General features: G+C 37.8%; 1 protein-coding gene across 7 annotated transcripts in view; it reads right to left on the bottom strand.

Moving 5' to 3' along the window:
- BNC2 (basonuclin zinc finger protein 2) overlaps nt 1-15,685 on the bottom strand; it is a 479,004-nt gene extending 463,319 nt beyond the window's left edge. For all 7 annotated transcript variants that reach the window (XM_066257303.1, XM_066257302.1, XM_066257300.1 and 4 more), the window contains exon 1: nt 15,501-15,685. In XM_066257303.1, the coding sequence (XP_066113400.1) occupies nt 15,501-15,503 (3 nt within the window). In that variant the 5' untranslated portion in view covers nt 15,504-15,685. The remainder of the gene's footprint in view (nt 1-15,500) is intronic.
- Between the last annotated feature and the right edge of the window lie 218 nt (nt 15,686-15,903).

The following is a 15,903-nucleotide window of genomic DNA, read 5'->3' on the forward strand; positions in this document are numbered from 1 at the left end:
TAATACCTTCTCATACTTAAAATTTGGAACATATTAAACCCTATGGGTTTAAATAATAAACTCCTCACATGACACAACTGTGCCACAACTGCTCTGAAACTTAGTCTACACACTGAAAATAGATATTAGGATAAAAGCTAGCCTAGACCTAAGGAAAGCACCAGAGGTGGCTCCCTTGTCCACCAGTATCTGTCCTTTGCACGTCCAGTGGATATTCAGTGCCTCACCTTTCTACCTTCTCCTCCCTTTCCAACTGTTTCTCTCCAGTAAGAATCTAATTGATAATAAAGTATTTTAAAAGCTCAGGTCAATGACATAGTGGATAGAGCGTCATCCTGGAGCACCCAGGTTGCCAGTTCAATCCCGGGGTTGCAGGCTCCATACTGAAGGCACCAGCTCCACCTGAGGTTGTGGTTCGAACCCGTCAGGACACATATGAGAAGCAATCAATGGCACAACTAAGTGAAACAACGAGTTGAGAGTTCTCTCTCTCTCTCCCTCCCTCCATCTCCCCCACCACTCTCTCCACCTTCCACTCTCAAATAAAAATAAATAAAATGAACACAAGACTGAAGTAAAACAAAAATAATAAAACTAATTGGGAAGCTACTGGCATCAACTAATGTTAAGTTAAAAGTATAGATTTAACTTTTTGGTCCTTTTTGGCATCCATAAAATAATATAATATATAAAGAGATGCTGAGCATCATACAATGTGAAATATTAAGAATCTTTAAAATCTAATATTGACCCAATCTGTACAATGGAAAAGAGAAGCCCAAAGTAAGTTAGGAACTTTACTAACATGCAGAAAATAGACTCAGAACTTAAATACACACACACACACACACACACACACACACACCCGCTACTGACTTCTAGGATTGCTCTTTATTACATCTACATGTAAGGCCAATCTCAGATCAAAATATTTCTCTACAGGGCATTTAACTGCTCTCAAAGCCCTTTAATAATTAAGCAAAAAAATTCCTTTTCCTCCAGAAAACTGTTGTCTTATCCTATGGCTTCCCACCATGCTTGCCTACCCATATACAAAATACATTACATGTAAGGTAGTATCATGAGGCATCTCCCAAGATATTTAAAATGAATGAAATGAGACTGCCATCTGCATTAGATCCATAAAAAACCAAACAGATTCAAAGTCACCTTAACAAGTTGCTCCCAGGACAGCTAATATCTGCTTGAGAATATTAACATCTAGGAAAAAAAGGCATTTGTCAATCAGAAAGGGGAAAAGGAAGCAGAAAAAAAGCAACCCGGGTAAATTTTGTCAATGCTTTTCAGGCACAGCCCAGGAGACAGAAGTCCGAAGTGTGTTTTGTCAATAATACAGGCTACTGGAAAGGCTTTCCCATAGTGTGAGAAGGTCCTTATGCCCTCTGCCTCCATCCTTACTATTCTCTGCTCAACTCCCAAACTCATAGAGCAATGAGCAACATTTGGATAATAATTTGATTCCCTGCTTAAATTTGCCTAAAAAAGAAAATGCGCTAAGTATGCCTACAAGTATATGAATATTCCACCTAATAAAATACACAGGTATATATATGTTTACACAATATATGTGCGTGTGTGTTTGTGCATTCTCCACCCCTCTGTCAGTGAGCAAGTTGAATGAGTATATGAATAACTGATCCCTTCAAAGGTGTACTGACAAAAGTAAATCTCTAAGCAAATGAAGACTAGCGGCAGACCCTGGACTATAGTTACTCTTTTTAATATAATGAATACCTTCCTATGAATTTCGTGCTCCTTAATGTTAAGGTTGTATCTTTTACTTCATCTGTAGCACCTTTTTATAGAGTGTCATGTGTATCACAGAAACTCAAATCCCTGTTGTTATAGGCTAACATAATTAAAGGTGTGTTTGACATTAGAAAAGGAAGACAATTGGAACTCCCATGCTTATGCCAAATGTACAGCTTGAACATAAAAACCTGAAAAAATTTTAAAGCATCTTATTTTTACCAAATCAATACACTATAGTCTAATGTTGTTTCATGTAAACCTACAGCAAGTTATTCTACATTTAGTAATCAAATATTTACTTGTTGGCTGTTAACAGGTTTATTATCCTGCCATACCTCTATTTCAGAAATACAAATTGATATTAGTAAAACATTCACTGATAGACACAATATACATCCATGCCATCCATACACACACCTGAAACAATACAACATACCAGGTATTACTTACTGCAGTAAAAAATGCAAGTGTTACACCATTCTCTTCCACCCCAAAATAACATTTCAGTAAAGCATACCATTCTGACTTCCCCATAAGGAAGTTGTAAACTATCAATTTCTCATATATACTTCCAAACACACACACATACACACACACACACACACTTCATTAGAGCTAATTATCATTGTACTCTGCACACAAAAATGCAATGTCAATGACTGGTTGCAATTGAGGGACATAGCAAAATTGCAAAGACCAATGAAAACATACAAGTCCTTTATGTGAAAGTATTTCTTACCAGAGATACTGATAGGATGAAAAGTATAACTCAAAACCTGACAGAATTTCTAGGTTCAGAAATATTTATTTATTTTGTAATATAATTTAAAGTTAATGCACTCTGAACTAAAATTAATGCTTTGATCTGTCAAGAACCAATTCAAACAAATACAATGTTTTGTTTCCAATCATCATTTTGAATGAGAGCAAAATCTGAACACACTGTACATCCAGCAGCATACCTGTTAGGTATGTACATGTTGACAGAATAAACTTCCCTAATCCACTAGAGAAAGAAATGTGTATTACAAGTAGATTTGAAACCACAGACCAAAGAACTGAGAGGACTTTCTTTGTATGGCTGTATTGTTCTAATTAATTACCTTCTTATGTTCTTAAACCATCAAAGATATTAAGGACAGTACATACAACTTTATCATTCCATATACATATGGGCACATGTAAAAAACATGTTTAAAAGAAAAGTAGCATGAATTTCTTGTTCAACATTAACAAAATGTGCCACTGGAATAATAAAATGTATATATAATAAAAATTAAGTGTCCAGTAAATATAAATTTCTCTACCATACCAATTTTTATAAATAATTTTAAATCCTTTACAGAATTTTCACCAGGAAAAAGTAAATCCTCAAAATATGTAAGAGATGCAATTTTAAAAATTAATTACTATTTAAATATCTAAACACTGATGTGGGGAGAAAAAGATACTTTGCACATATCTATTTGATCAGTTAGCCATCAAATTAATTGATACTGAATGAAAAATAAAATTTTTGTCCAAAACCACTGGCAAAAAGCCAAAAATAGTGCAGTTAAGCAAGATTGGTTCATCAGAATAATAAAAAAAGCATTTACTTGGGACAGAATATAGGTCTTTATTTCCATGAATAAGAGAAATTAAAACTTTAAGGGACAGTGGAGAGAGTCTCAGCCTGGAATGCTGAGGACCCAGGTTTAAAACCCTCGAGGTCTTTGGCTTGAACGCGGACTCACCAGCTTGAGCACGGGGTTGCTGGCTTGAATGTGGGATCATAGACATGATCCCGTGTTCGCTGGCTTGAGCAAGGATGTCATTAGCTCAGCTGGAGCTCCCCACCCCCCAGACAAGGCACATATGAGAAAGCAATCAGTGAACAACTAAGATGCCTCACCTATGAATTAATGTTTCACATCTCTCTCCCTCCCTATCCATTTGTGACTTTCTCTCTCTCAAAAAAAATTTTTTTAAGGAATAAATTTTTTTTTAAATTCCAATGATATAACATGGATGCTTCCAAATTAAGTTACCTTTCATTTGCCCTCAAGTTGCTCTAAATTCAACAATAAAAAACTTAATTACAAAATTTGCCAATAAACTTTAAAACAACAAGCTCCTGTATGCAAATGTGCCATGTTAGCTTTGAACATGGTATTTATTTAAAACTCAACTAGAACAGTAAATTTGGGTTTGAAATCCTACAATAATTTTTAGTTTTAATCACTGTTGGTGTTTTTCTAGTTAAAAAAAATGTCTAGGAAGAGAAATTTTCTCAATCGTAACATTTTCCTTCCTTTCGACATATATATAAAACCAAAAACAATTATTTCTAGGTACTTAATTCCACCCTCCAGGGAATGAACTGTCTCTCTTATACAGAACACCTACAATGCTTTTAAATGCAATGATAATTAAGAAACATCAAAGTAAAACCAGGGTGTTTCATAGTGAACTAAAAGCTGTCATCTTTTTACCTTCCAAAAGATATAAATATTTCTTGTCCCCAGTAGTACCACCAAGAGTTTTTTTACTCAAACAATAGACGTATTTTCTTAATGTAGCCTTTACTCTGAGAATCAAATAAATATGTTTTAAAAGAAAACTGACAAGGGCAACAACAACAAAAGAACAGACAGACAGGACTGCTTAAAAACCTCTGTGCAGTAAAGGAAGTAATCAACCAAGTGGAAAAGCAACCTACTTAATGGAAGAAACTACTTATAAACCATAACTCTGATAAGGGGTTAATATCCAGAACATATAAAAATATGTACAACTCAACAAAAAAATCCAATTAAAAATAGCAAAAATCTTTTTTTTTTTTTAAATGGCAAAAATCTTAAGCAGACATTCTCCAAAGAATCTATCCACAGGCCAACAAGGATATGAAGGAAATGATGTTCAATATCACTAATCACCAGAGAAATACAAATCAAAACCACAATGAGCTATCACCTCAGACACATTAGAAAGGCCCCTACTAAAAAAAAAAAAAAAAAAAAAAAGATAGTTCTGGCCAGGTATCTCAGTTGGTTGGAGCATCATTACGATATGACAAGGTTGTGGGTTCGATCACCACTCAGGGCACATACAAGAATCAACCATCAATGCAGGCTAAGTGGAGCAACAAAATGGATGTTTCTCTTGCTCTCTCTAAAATCAATAAAAAAAGAAGTTTTTTTATAAATAAACAAAGAAGTACTGACAAGGATGTTCAGAAATTGGAACCTTTGTGCCCTGTTGGTGAGAATGTAAAATGGGGCAGCAACTATGGAAAACACTATAGAGGTTCCCCAAAAAATTGAAAATAAAATTGCTATATGATCCAGCAACCCTATTTCTGGATATGTATCCAAAAGAATTGAAAGCAGTCTTGCAGACTTATTTGCATATCCATGTTCACAGCATCATTGTTCACAATAGCCAACGGGTAGACTCAACCTAAATGTCAGTCTACAGATGAATGGATAAAGAAAGTGTGATATATACATACAATGAAATATTATTAAGCCTTAAAAAAGGAAGAAAATTCTGTCACCTGCTACAACATAGATGAACTTCAAGGATATTATGCTAAGAGAAATAAGCCATTTACAGAGGACAAATACTACATGATTCCACTTATATTGAATATTTAAAAATAGTCAAATTCTTAGAAAGTAGAATATTGGCTGCTAGGGGCTGTGGGGAGAGGGAAAAGTAGAATTGTTCAATAGGGTTTCAATTTTGCAAAATGGAAAAACTCTAAAAATCTGTTGCACAACAGGACATGGTTAACAGAACTATACACTTAAAAATGGCTAAGTTCAATTTTATGTTGTGTGTTTTTTTACCACAAAAAAATTTAAGCAATTGTCTAAGGAACCAAAAACAGCTTAAGTAATCTTGAAAAAGAGGAATAAAATTGGAAGATTCACATTTCTCAGTTGCAAACTTAATGCAAAGCTACATTAATAAAGACAAGTATGGTACTTCCACAAGGATAGTCGTGTATCAATGGAAGCAAATAAAGAATCCAGAAATAAACCCTTACTCTATGTCAAATGATTTGCCACAAAGGTGCCATAATAACTCAATGGGGAAATAATTGTCTTTTCAACAAATGTTGCTGAAACAATTGGATATCCACATTCAAAAGAATAAAGATGAACCCCTCCTTCATATTATACAAAAGTTAACTAGAATGGATCAAAAACTTAAATGTAAGACCTCAAACTATAATACTTTTAGAAGAAAATACAGGGATAAAGCAGTATGACCTTGGATTAAACAATGGTTTCTTACCATACCAAGAGAACAAATAGCAAAAGAAAAAATAAGTTGGACTTTATATCAATATTTAAAGCTTCTATGCTTTATAAGACATTAACAAAACCATTAAAAGACAATCCGTAGAATGGGAGAAAATATTTGTTAAACATGGCTAATAAAGGACTTGTTTCCAGAATATATAAAGAGCTCTTACAACTCAACAATGAAAAGACAAATAACCTAAATGAAAAATAATAGGTAAAGGATTTAACAGATATTTCTCTGTGTAGCAGAAAAAAATACACAAATAGCCAGTAAGTCCATGAAAAAAAAATGCTTAACATTATTAGCTATTGGAAAAATGCAAAACAAAACTACTTCACACCCACTAGGATGCTTAAAATTAAAGACAGGCAAAACCAAGTTTGGAAAGGATATGGAGATTAGAAAACTCACCCTTGGTAGAAATGTAAAATGGTGCAGCTGCTTTGGAAAATGATTTGGCACTTCCTCCAAAGGTTAAAGGTGCCACAAGACTCCTAGGTATCAACCCAACAGAAATAAGAACAAAACATTTGGCCCTGGCCAGTTGGCTCAGTAGTAGAGCATCAGTGTCGTGTGGAAGTCCTGGGTTCGATTTCCGGTCACGGCACACAGAAGCGACCATCCTTCTCCTCTCTCTCTCTCTCTCTCTATTTCTTCTCCTCCCACAGCCATGGCTTGATTTGAGCTAGTTAGCCTTGGGTGCTGAGGATAGCTCCATGGCCTCATCTCAGGCACTAAAAGCGTTCACTGCCGAGCAACAGAGGAGTGGCCCCCGATAAGCAGAGCATTGCCCTTAGGGGGCTTGCCGGGTGGATCCAGGTCAGGGTGCATGTGGCAGTCTGTCTCTCTCTCCCTGCCTCTCACTTAAAAAAAAAAAAAAGACAAAACACTTTTACACAAATATTCACAGCAGCATTATTCATTATTCGTAACAATCCAAAGGTAAATGAAAACCATTGAATGAATTAATAAAAGGTAATATATCTATACAATGTTATATTATCAATGGTATATTTTAAATGAGTAAATTATATGGCATGTGAATCTCAATCTAGCTATTAAAAATATTAAACAGCTATGATTGTATAGTCCTATCACATAAAATATAAAATATTCCAATTGAAAAGAAAATTAGAACTAACCAAACTCAGTTGTTTTACAATTGATGAAATGGAGGCTCTCAAACTTAGGAAGAAGAGAATGGGATCTGTCCTGAAACCCAGTCCCAGAGCTGTTCTCTCTGGGCTGGACAATGGACAATGGTGCAACTACCTTCCAAAGCGCGGTCAGTCAGCTCCACTGAGATCCTGACTGGATGAAAAAGAGCGGCAGAATTCCTATAGAGTAGCTACTGCCACATATCCCCCACCCTTTTTTTTAAACAAATTTTTTTTTAATTTAGAAAACTAAATTTAAAGGGATAACATTGATCAGTAAGAGTACACAGGTTTCAGGTAAACATTTCTAAGGCATTTGAACTGTTGATTGTGTGGTGTACCCATCACTCAAAGTCAAATCATTTTCCGTTACCATATATTTGTCCCTCTTTACTCCCTCCCCTTTCTCTTTAATTACCACATAGCTCTGGTGTATTTTCTAAGGTTTTAGGGGTGGGCAGTAGGGTGGTAGCTAAAATGATAGCTCAGAAGTCCCTCTTTCCCCTTCTACTTCACCCAACACAAACCATAATGAATGAAAACAGGACTATTAGAAGGGAGAAAGTTAACATACTCTTGCCTTGTCTATGGAAAAGCCACCAGGTCACCTCAAAAGATCAAGGCAAATTCATCTTAATATAATGTACACAGAACTTCTACCCAATGGCCAAAACACTGGAACATGGCCCTAGGCTGGCTAGGCACTTAGCTGTCAATTACTGAATATGTGTTTCTCTGGATGGGAGCATCACACCTGAGGGGAGGAGTGTAAAAAATAGTTCATCTGTTTTCCTGGAACAAAGAAAACTAAATCCATTAAAATAGTCACAAAACACCATAAAAAGCTTAGCAGAGAAAGCATCAAATACAACTATCAAAAAGTGAAATGTGATCACCGGTTCGAAACCCTGGGCTTGCCTGGTCAAGGCACATATGGGAGTTGATGCTTCCTGCTCCTCCCCACCTTCTCTCTCTCTCTGTCTCTCTCTCTCCTTTCTCTCTCTCTCTGTCTCTGTCTCTCTCCTTTCTAAAATTGAATAAATAAAATTAAAAAAATAAAATAAAATTTAAAAAAAATCAATATATTAAAAAAAAGTGAAATGTGGCTAAAAAAACAGGGTTGAGTAAAAATTACAATTAACTTTATAAGGATTGGTAATAAATCATTAATATGTTCGCACAGTTATCGGAGAGCCCCAACAGTGTTTGGAAACCTGACAAAAATTATTTAAAGCAGAAAGACAAAAATATTGTAGCCACTCTCATTAACAAAGATTTTTCTAGTTAAAGAAAAAATAAATGAACTTTTGGGTACAGAGAGATGAAGGTGTCATAATTTACCATTTTGTATTCAGATGTTTTGAGAATTCTAAGAATCTTCTAAAATGTTGAAGTAACGTATTCCGATCCAAGAGCTGCAGACATTTGTTTTTATTACCATTTGGAAATGACCCAATAATCACCTCTTTTTTTGTCCTTTACATTGAGGAAACAAGGCAAATGCATTTCTAAAGAATCAAATCCTGCCTGACCTGTGGTGGTGCAGTGGATAAAGCGTCAACCTGGAAATGCTGAGGTTGCCGGTTCGAAACCCTGGGCCTGCCCGGTCAAGGCACATATGGGAGTTGATGCTTCCAGCTCCTCCCCACCTTCTCTCTCTGTCTCTCTCTCCTCTCTCTCTCCCTCTCTGTCTCACTCTCCCCCTTTCTCTCTCCTCTCTAAAATGAATAAATAAAAATTTAAAAAAAAAAAAAAGAATCGAATCCTAACAGCAGACTGTGTGAGAGGGAACACAAAAGGGGAAAATAGTAGCACAGTAAAATTAATAGGCTACATAAGTTTTATATGGATTTTAAAAATATATGTGACATCCATAAAATGTTTCAATTCTTTTCAAGATATGTAGTAAGATAAATTGCTATTATATCCATTCATATACATAATTCAGTCAGTATAAAAAGTTGTAATACACTAAAATAGTCACCAGAAATAACACTTTTCTCCTCTGAAAGATTAAAAATGAAAATAAGACTTTTCAATGCTGTCAAATGTATTCAATTTTCCCCTCAAATGAAGTTTTGATGAAAACAATGTGACTGACAAGCTCTGCACAGGCACATCTTGGCAGCCCTCAACTCTGTCTATCTCCTTGGCCTGTTAAGCAAAATTCCTTCACAAACTGTTGGTCTCTGCAATAACTCCTACAAAGCTCATTACTGCCAGCGCCAGCCATTCCCCCATGTTGTGCATTTATCCCTGGGATGCATATCAACATGTGGCACATGTCCTTGACATGCACAGAAGAGCTGCACACCAGGACAGCAGCATGCACGACAATAGTGTCGACTCTCACTTCTTTATGGTTGCTGGGATGTAACCGAGAAATCTAATAACTGTGACAGTGGGGCCTTTCGGGTTTTCCTTGCCTTTCTAGACAGTGAAGCTGCACAGACACTAATGAAAGGTTAAATGAATAGGAATAGTTGACAAGAGGTACAATAAAGAAGGAGCTTGGTAATCCACAGACACTGAGCAGAGATCCTTGGCTCAAGCAGAGAAAGGACAGCACATCGTCGAGTCACAATATTTAAAACAGCTTGCTATACACAGAGGCTTTTGTGTCTGGGTACACGTCTGGCTTTGGACTAAAAAAAAAAGATACTGAAAAGGAATTTCAGCATGGGGCACTTTGGCAAATGTAAGGTCATAATAAGAGAAAAATGTTTTGTGTGGGTTGTTACATCTTTGTTCTAAACACAAAAAAGCAGGGACTATGAACTCATGAACCACAAAGTCCAAGACAATACTATACATTTTGATAACTAGTAAATACTGTCTCTAGAGGGCTGGTTTGATGCAATTTCCACTGGTAAGAAATACATGCAGTGACTGCAGTTCTACATTCTGCCTTCCTTGTGGAAGAATTCCTGATACTTATCTTAGAGTTTACAGTCAACTTCTAGTCTTCAGTGAATGTGATTTGTTACAACTATCACCCAAACTACCCAGCCATCTTTCTTGCACTCATTGCAAAACTTCCCAGAAGTTTACTGTAAAGAAAACTGAATTTATCACGCTAGCAATGTGTGAAGTACAAGACAAACTTTTTGTAATTTCAAGTGACTGCAAAGTGAAATATCCTCAACTAGAATTCTTAATTATTGAATTCAGGTTTTGTCTTTGTTTTTAGTGCCCTTCTCAAAGAGACCTTAAGGAAGGTTGTATTTCTTGGGAAACTGATTTTAAATCATAACAGCAAAACTATTTAAATCACATACATACACACATACACACACGCACACACACACACAAACAAACATGCTCCAGAATGTCAAGGAAACATAAAAAAAATAAAAAAGATGACATTGTTAGGTAAAAATGTTTTAAAGAAAAAAAGTTATGCCTCTTGTCTGGCAAAACCTTAAAAAAGTGATATATCTGTAAAATAGTTCCTATGCATATGCATGAGTTAGAATATAAGTTTACAATAATGGTAAAAGCATACTGAAAACATGTTTTAAAACAAGGGAGCCTCTTTAAACAGCCAAATTAAATTATAGCTGAACTCTTGAGTGTACTGAGGGTTCTAATAAGCAACAAATAAAGACTTTTATTGGCCAGCAATATAATGAGAGCTACTGTGCAAGAGATGAAAAAAAAGACAAATATGGGTAGTTTATCTCACTGGATTATAGTATTTACTTAAATGGCAAATAAGTTTGTCCAAAGTAATACTACTAAAAACTAATACATAAATATTAATGAGAAATTATGATCAATGACTCCTTAATGTAAATATATCACAAATTTTAGAGGAAGACTGTTAAACAAATGTGAAATTAAACAACAAACACTGAATTTAATACCACTTGAGTTCCATTTCTTTAAACTTAACAAATTTATTGATTTGTAATATATCAGCTTTATAAATGGTTTATTATTTATACTTATAACATGAAGCGTTTATTTTAAAGGAGTTTTCTATCCAGAGTATAGCAGATATATGTAGAACTCCTTCAAAACTATTATTTACAGAAAGGAGGTGTCCTTAGTGAACTGAAAGAAAGTTATCCCCCTCCTCAGTGACTTGGTAGGAAGTTACTTTTAATAGAACTTGGAAGTTCTAACAGGAGATCGACAGACCTTAGCAAACCAAATTAGATTTAAAACGTATTTGGTCACATTTTGCTTGATCTTCAAATCATCTAAAACGTAGAACCTTAGAATTCTTAGCTGACTACTTGACAAATGTTCTTATAGAAAGTTCTGTTGCTTATCACAGCTTTAAAAAAAATCTACAATAGCTCCCCCAAGCCTAAACACTAAGTCAGTATTCTTTATGTCTTTCTCTACAACATTCAGATTGCCAGAGTGAATTTTTAAACCTTATTATATCTAATAAAATCATGAAGCTCCCTCTAGCTCTTCAGAGAGGAGTTTACTAACCAATGATTCTATGTAATTTCCATCCAACAGCAAAGATTTGAGAAGGCTGCCTCCCCTTCTGCAAGAAATGTTTTCCACTGTTCCTTGTAAGGATGTAGATGGTAAATGAGACCATCTGCACAGAAATTCAGCAAACACTGTTCCTTATATCCACATCAAGTTAAGAATCTATTAATTCCCTCCAACCTAAGCTTTATATACAAAATTCTATAGTAAAATTTTAACCTGTTTAAACTACATCTACTTGCCCAACTTAGATTTACCCATCTTTCAAAAATTAATTTTAATCTCAAAAACACAAATAATGACATACATTAACATCTGCCAAAACTCAATCTTGTGATTTAATCCGTTTTAAAAACCGGCATTTAAAGGCAGAATCTTAAAAAAAAAATTTTTTTAAGATTTATTAACAGTATATCTGTAGGGTTTGAGGAAAACAAAGATGCTCATGGTAATTTGTGAAAAAAATTTCCATGTGCCATATTTATACACAACACTGGAAATTACTTTTTTATTAAAAATATTTTCTGCCATTCAGTATTAAATATTTGGGGATTGTAGTTTTTTTAGAAGACTATAAAAAATATAGCTAAAGATTGCCATTGATATTTAGTCTATCTTACAATAGCCATAAAAGCCACATAGTCGACTGGCAAATCACTTGAAACAAGTGAGTATGAAAAATGCTAAATCGAACTCCTCATACTCTCCCTAGGACCGTTTTTAAATTCCTTAAGGAAAATTTAAAATGGTGTGGGACCTTAACACTAAAGTTAAAAATAAAAGGAACCACTAACCTAAAGTCATCACCTATTTTGGACTCCTTTAATATAATAAATATTCTCAGGAACAACAACAAAAAGAATAGCTCCCTCCATTCCCCCCAACTCCCGCCCCTTTTTGAGCCAGTGTCCAATTTCTTCTTTTCTGAACAGCTGTATTATCCAACTTAAGTTGCTCTGCTAATTTCAGTCCCACAAGGACTAACTTGGAAGGCAAAAAAAAAAAAAAAAAAAAACAAAAAAAAAAAACAAGAAAAGATCAATTTGCTGGGAAAGATCAAATGAGAAAACTGTGGGGACAGCACCAGGTCAGCGTGTGGAGAACTAAGCAGACCTGTTCTTCATTAACTGCGGCTCTCTGGGGATGTCACACACTACCTGTCCATGGGCTTTATTGAACCGCCTAACCCGCCTCTCTGTTCCATTCTTCTGGGCCCAAGTGAATCATATCCTGCTGCTGACAAGTTAGCAGGGGACTGCGGCTGCAACATGAAAGTACTTTTCTTTCTTGTCTAAATCAGGCAGATTTTTGAAAAGACGACACAGCATTGACTCGTGACATGGCAAGATGAAACGAGAGGTCTGGGCCGGTCTTGGAGCTGTGCAGATAAAAGTAATCAAATGACACTCCTGGAATGCAAATTGGCATTCTTGACTGCAGCAATTGCACAACCATGAAACATCCCTGACAGCAAGCAAGATTAGGACAAAATGTTATGTAAAGCACTGAACTCAAAAACTCTCACTTGGAAATTCAAACTGTAACACTTACATTTTAATACAACAATAGTCAGCTCTGCTTTTGTCTGCTGCTTTTTGTAATCACATATCCCTGCTTGACAGATATCTTCCATTTCAGGTAGAAGGGGAAAAATCAGGTATTAGGAATGTACAACGGCCATTATAGTTTTCTTCATATTTATTTTTTAAAATCATATAAGGTAATTTTTTTTAAGTTGCACAAAGCAAACAACTCCAAACTTAATATTCTCAAGGGGAAAAACAGTTAGTTTGAACTTTTCTCACAAGATAGAGTTCACATTCAGGCTTAGCATTACTTCCCTCAGGTGAAGATACTCCAGTACTTTGGTAAAGTGATTAGCAATCTGGATTTTAAATACTCTGCTCTCTGGGAACAGTAGAGTAGCTACAACTGAGAACTTCATTATGGTTGAACAGTTTAAATGAAACAGCTACAAATATAACATAAAACACAGACACCCTATAAAGGTTCATAAGAGATTTTTGGGGTGATTCCAAAAGGTAAAGGAAGTTCTATTAACTTGTACAAGGTCTCACTCCTCTTGAGTACGTCCTTAGATCAGACACTTTTAAATAAGAGTGCCAGGAATAAATTTCCCCACTTAAAGCACGAATGTGTGTGTGCAGTCACATCTGAAACTGCAGAACACAAAGTAGTGGATGACAAATGGCCTTAGTTACCGTTCAAAGTGATCAGTATTTGGGAATAGATGTGCAGACAACTAGTATACAGGCTAAGAGGAAAGGGAAGAAAAATAATACCTACAACTGGCTTTTACAGTGTTCTTGTATAAAATGCCGCTAAAGAAAAACTATCAAGCACTAAATAGATATATTTAATATTTTGTTTTGACACCTCCACTCTAAACACAAGTTTCAACCTTTGCAACTGTCCACGAAGTACATAAAAAATAATGAAACAGGCCACTTTCTGCCACTTTAATCCTGGGTACACAGAATTATTTTATGATGTCTTTTGTACATCAGTTTTACAACAGCTTGACTCTAGGGTAAATGGGAAGCACCATAAATCGCACGCTGCTTTGAAAACCACTTTAATTTCTGTCAGCATAACTGTAACCACAGTCTTGGGCGCATGCTATTTTGTGTGTGTGCCTGCATTTGACAGTCGCATCTCCTACACTTTGATCACTGAAACAAGAGATGTCACATCAGGGAAAGGAAAGACGGAGAAAAAAAATGCCAACTCACTACCTGCCTTTTTCTTACATATTCCATCTACAGGCGGAACACAGTATGTGAGATCCTCAACGGGGGGTAATAGGCGCAGCACTGGGTGGAAGCACACTAAGAGGAAGGGAGGGGTCCAGCCCCATTTCTAACAAATCACTTCCCCGAAAGCCGACAGAGCGCCCGTAGGCGGGCGAGCGAACTGCGCGCTGCCTGCTGGCGAGCCGCTTCGCGAGCAGCCCGGCTGTGCTGGCATCTCGCTCCGCAGCCTTCCCTTCTCCACCACCACTTGCACTTGAAACTTTTTATTTTTTAATCTCAACCTCATTTCACAGGGGACTTCACCTAGTTTTTGTTTTGTTTTGTTTTGCCCCCTCCCCAGGCCCCATATGCCACCCTGTAGTCCACGTGTAAGTAAAACAAATCGCTCCTCCAGAACTGCACCTCAGTATCTCTCTCTCGGGTTTATTTTCCTGCCTGCGTTTTGCACATTCTTTATAAAACCTCCAGGAGCACTTCCTACGATTCCTTCATTTACAAAGGGAGGTCTCTCCAACCTGAGGGAGAAGGGATGGTAGAACTAAGGTGCCGGGACGCGGTGGCCGTCTCCCTCGCCGCGCGGCGCACCGGCGCGCCCGGGCGCCCACGCCCAGCCGCCTGTCCCTCACTCGCGGGCAAGTTTCAAAAGTTCCCGTTCTCCAAAACGCTTTCCTCTCCGCCCCGAGCTCCTTCTAACGCTCCATTCATCCCCCGCCTTCCCCCTACCCGCCCCCCAGCCTGTCCCCAACTCCCTGGAGCCTGCCGCTCACCTTTCCCCGTCAGCCGCGAGAGGGGGCGACGTTCACGAGCGCCCCTCACACACACCCTCCCACCTGGAACTCTCCTCAGAAACTTGGGCCAAGTTTAGGGGGGATCTCGGGGGCACAGCAAGGACCAGGTTGGACTGGGGCTTTCCTCCCCAGCCCGCCCCCCTCACCCCCCCTCCACCTCACGCCGCTGGACTTGAGAAAAACACGGCCCCCGGGCGGCCCCGGGGCTCATTTCTTAAGAAGTCTGGAATAGAAAGGAAAGGAGGGTGGAAACTTCTTACCATCTCGGCATGCTGGTTGTCAAGTGCAGCCCCCGCCTCTTGGTCTCCTCTTAGCGGCCGCGCCTGGACCAGCCCCTCGGCTGCCTCTCGCTCCTTCTGTCTCGGCCTTTCTTTCCCTCCCCCTCCCGATTTCCTCCGGGCCGCTGCTCTCGCCGCCTCCGCCTCTCCCCGCCCGCCCGCGCGCGCCCTCGCCGCGGCCCCACTGCGCTCAGGTGACTGATTTACACACGCGCCCCGGGTCGCGCTCGCTCCCCAAGTCGGAGCCTGCAGCGTTCCCCCGGCTCTACAGGACAAAAAAAAAAAAAAAAGGAACGGATTGTCGCGGGAGGGGGCTGCTGCGGGGGGGGGGGGGGATCGAGGTGACCTAGGGGCGGATTTGCAAGCCTCACAAGATTCTCCTCTC

Source organism: Saccopteryx bilineata, chromosome 2 (genome assembly GCF_036850765.1).
Source record: "Saccopteryx bilineata isolate mSacBil1 chromosome 2, mSacBil1_pri_phased_curated, whole genome shotgun sequence".
Lineage (NCBI taxonomy): Eukaryota > Metazoa > Chordata > Mammalia > Chiroptera > Emballonuridae > Saccopteryx > Saccopteryx bilineata.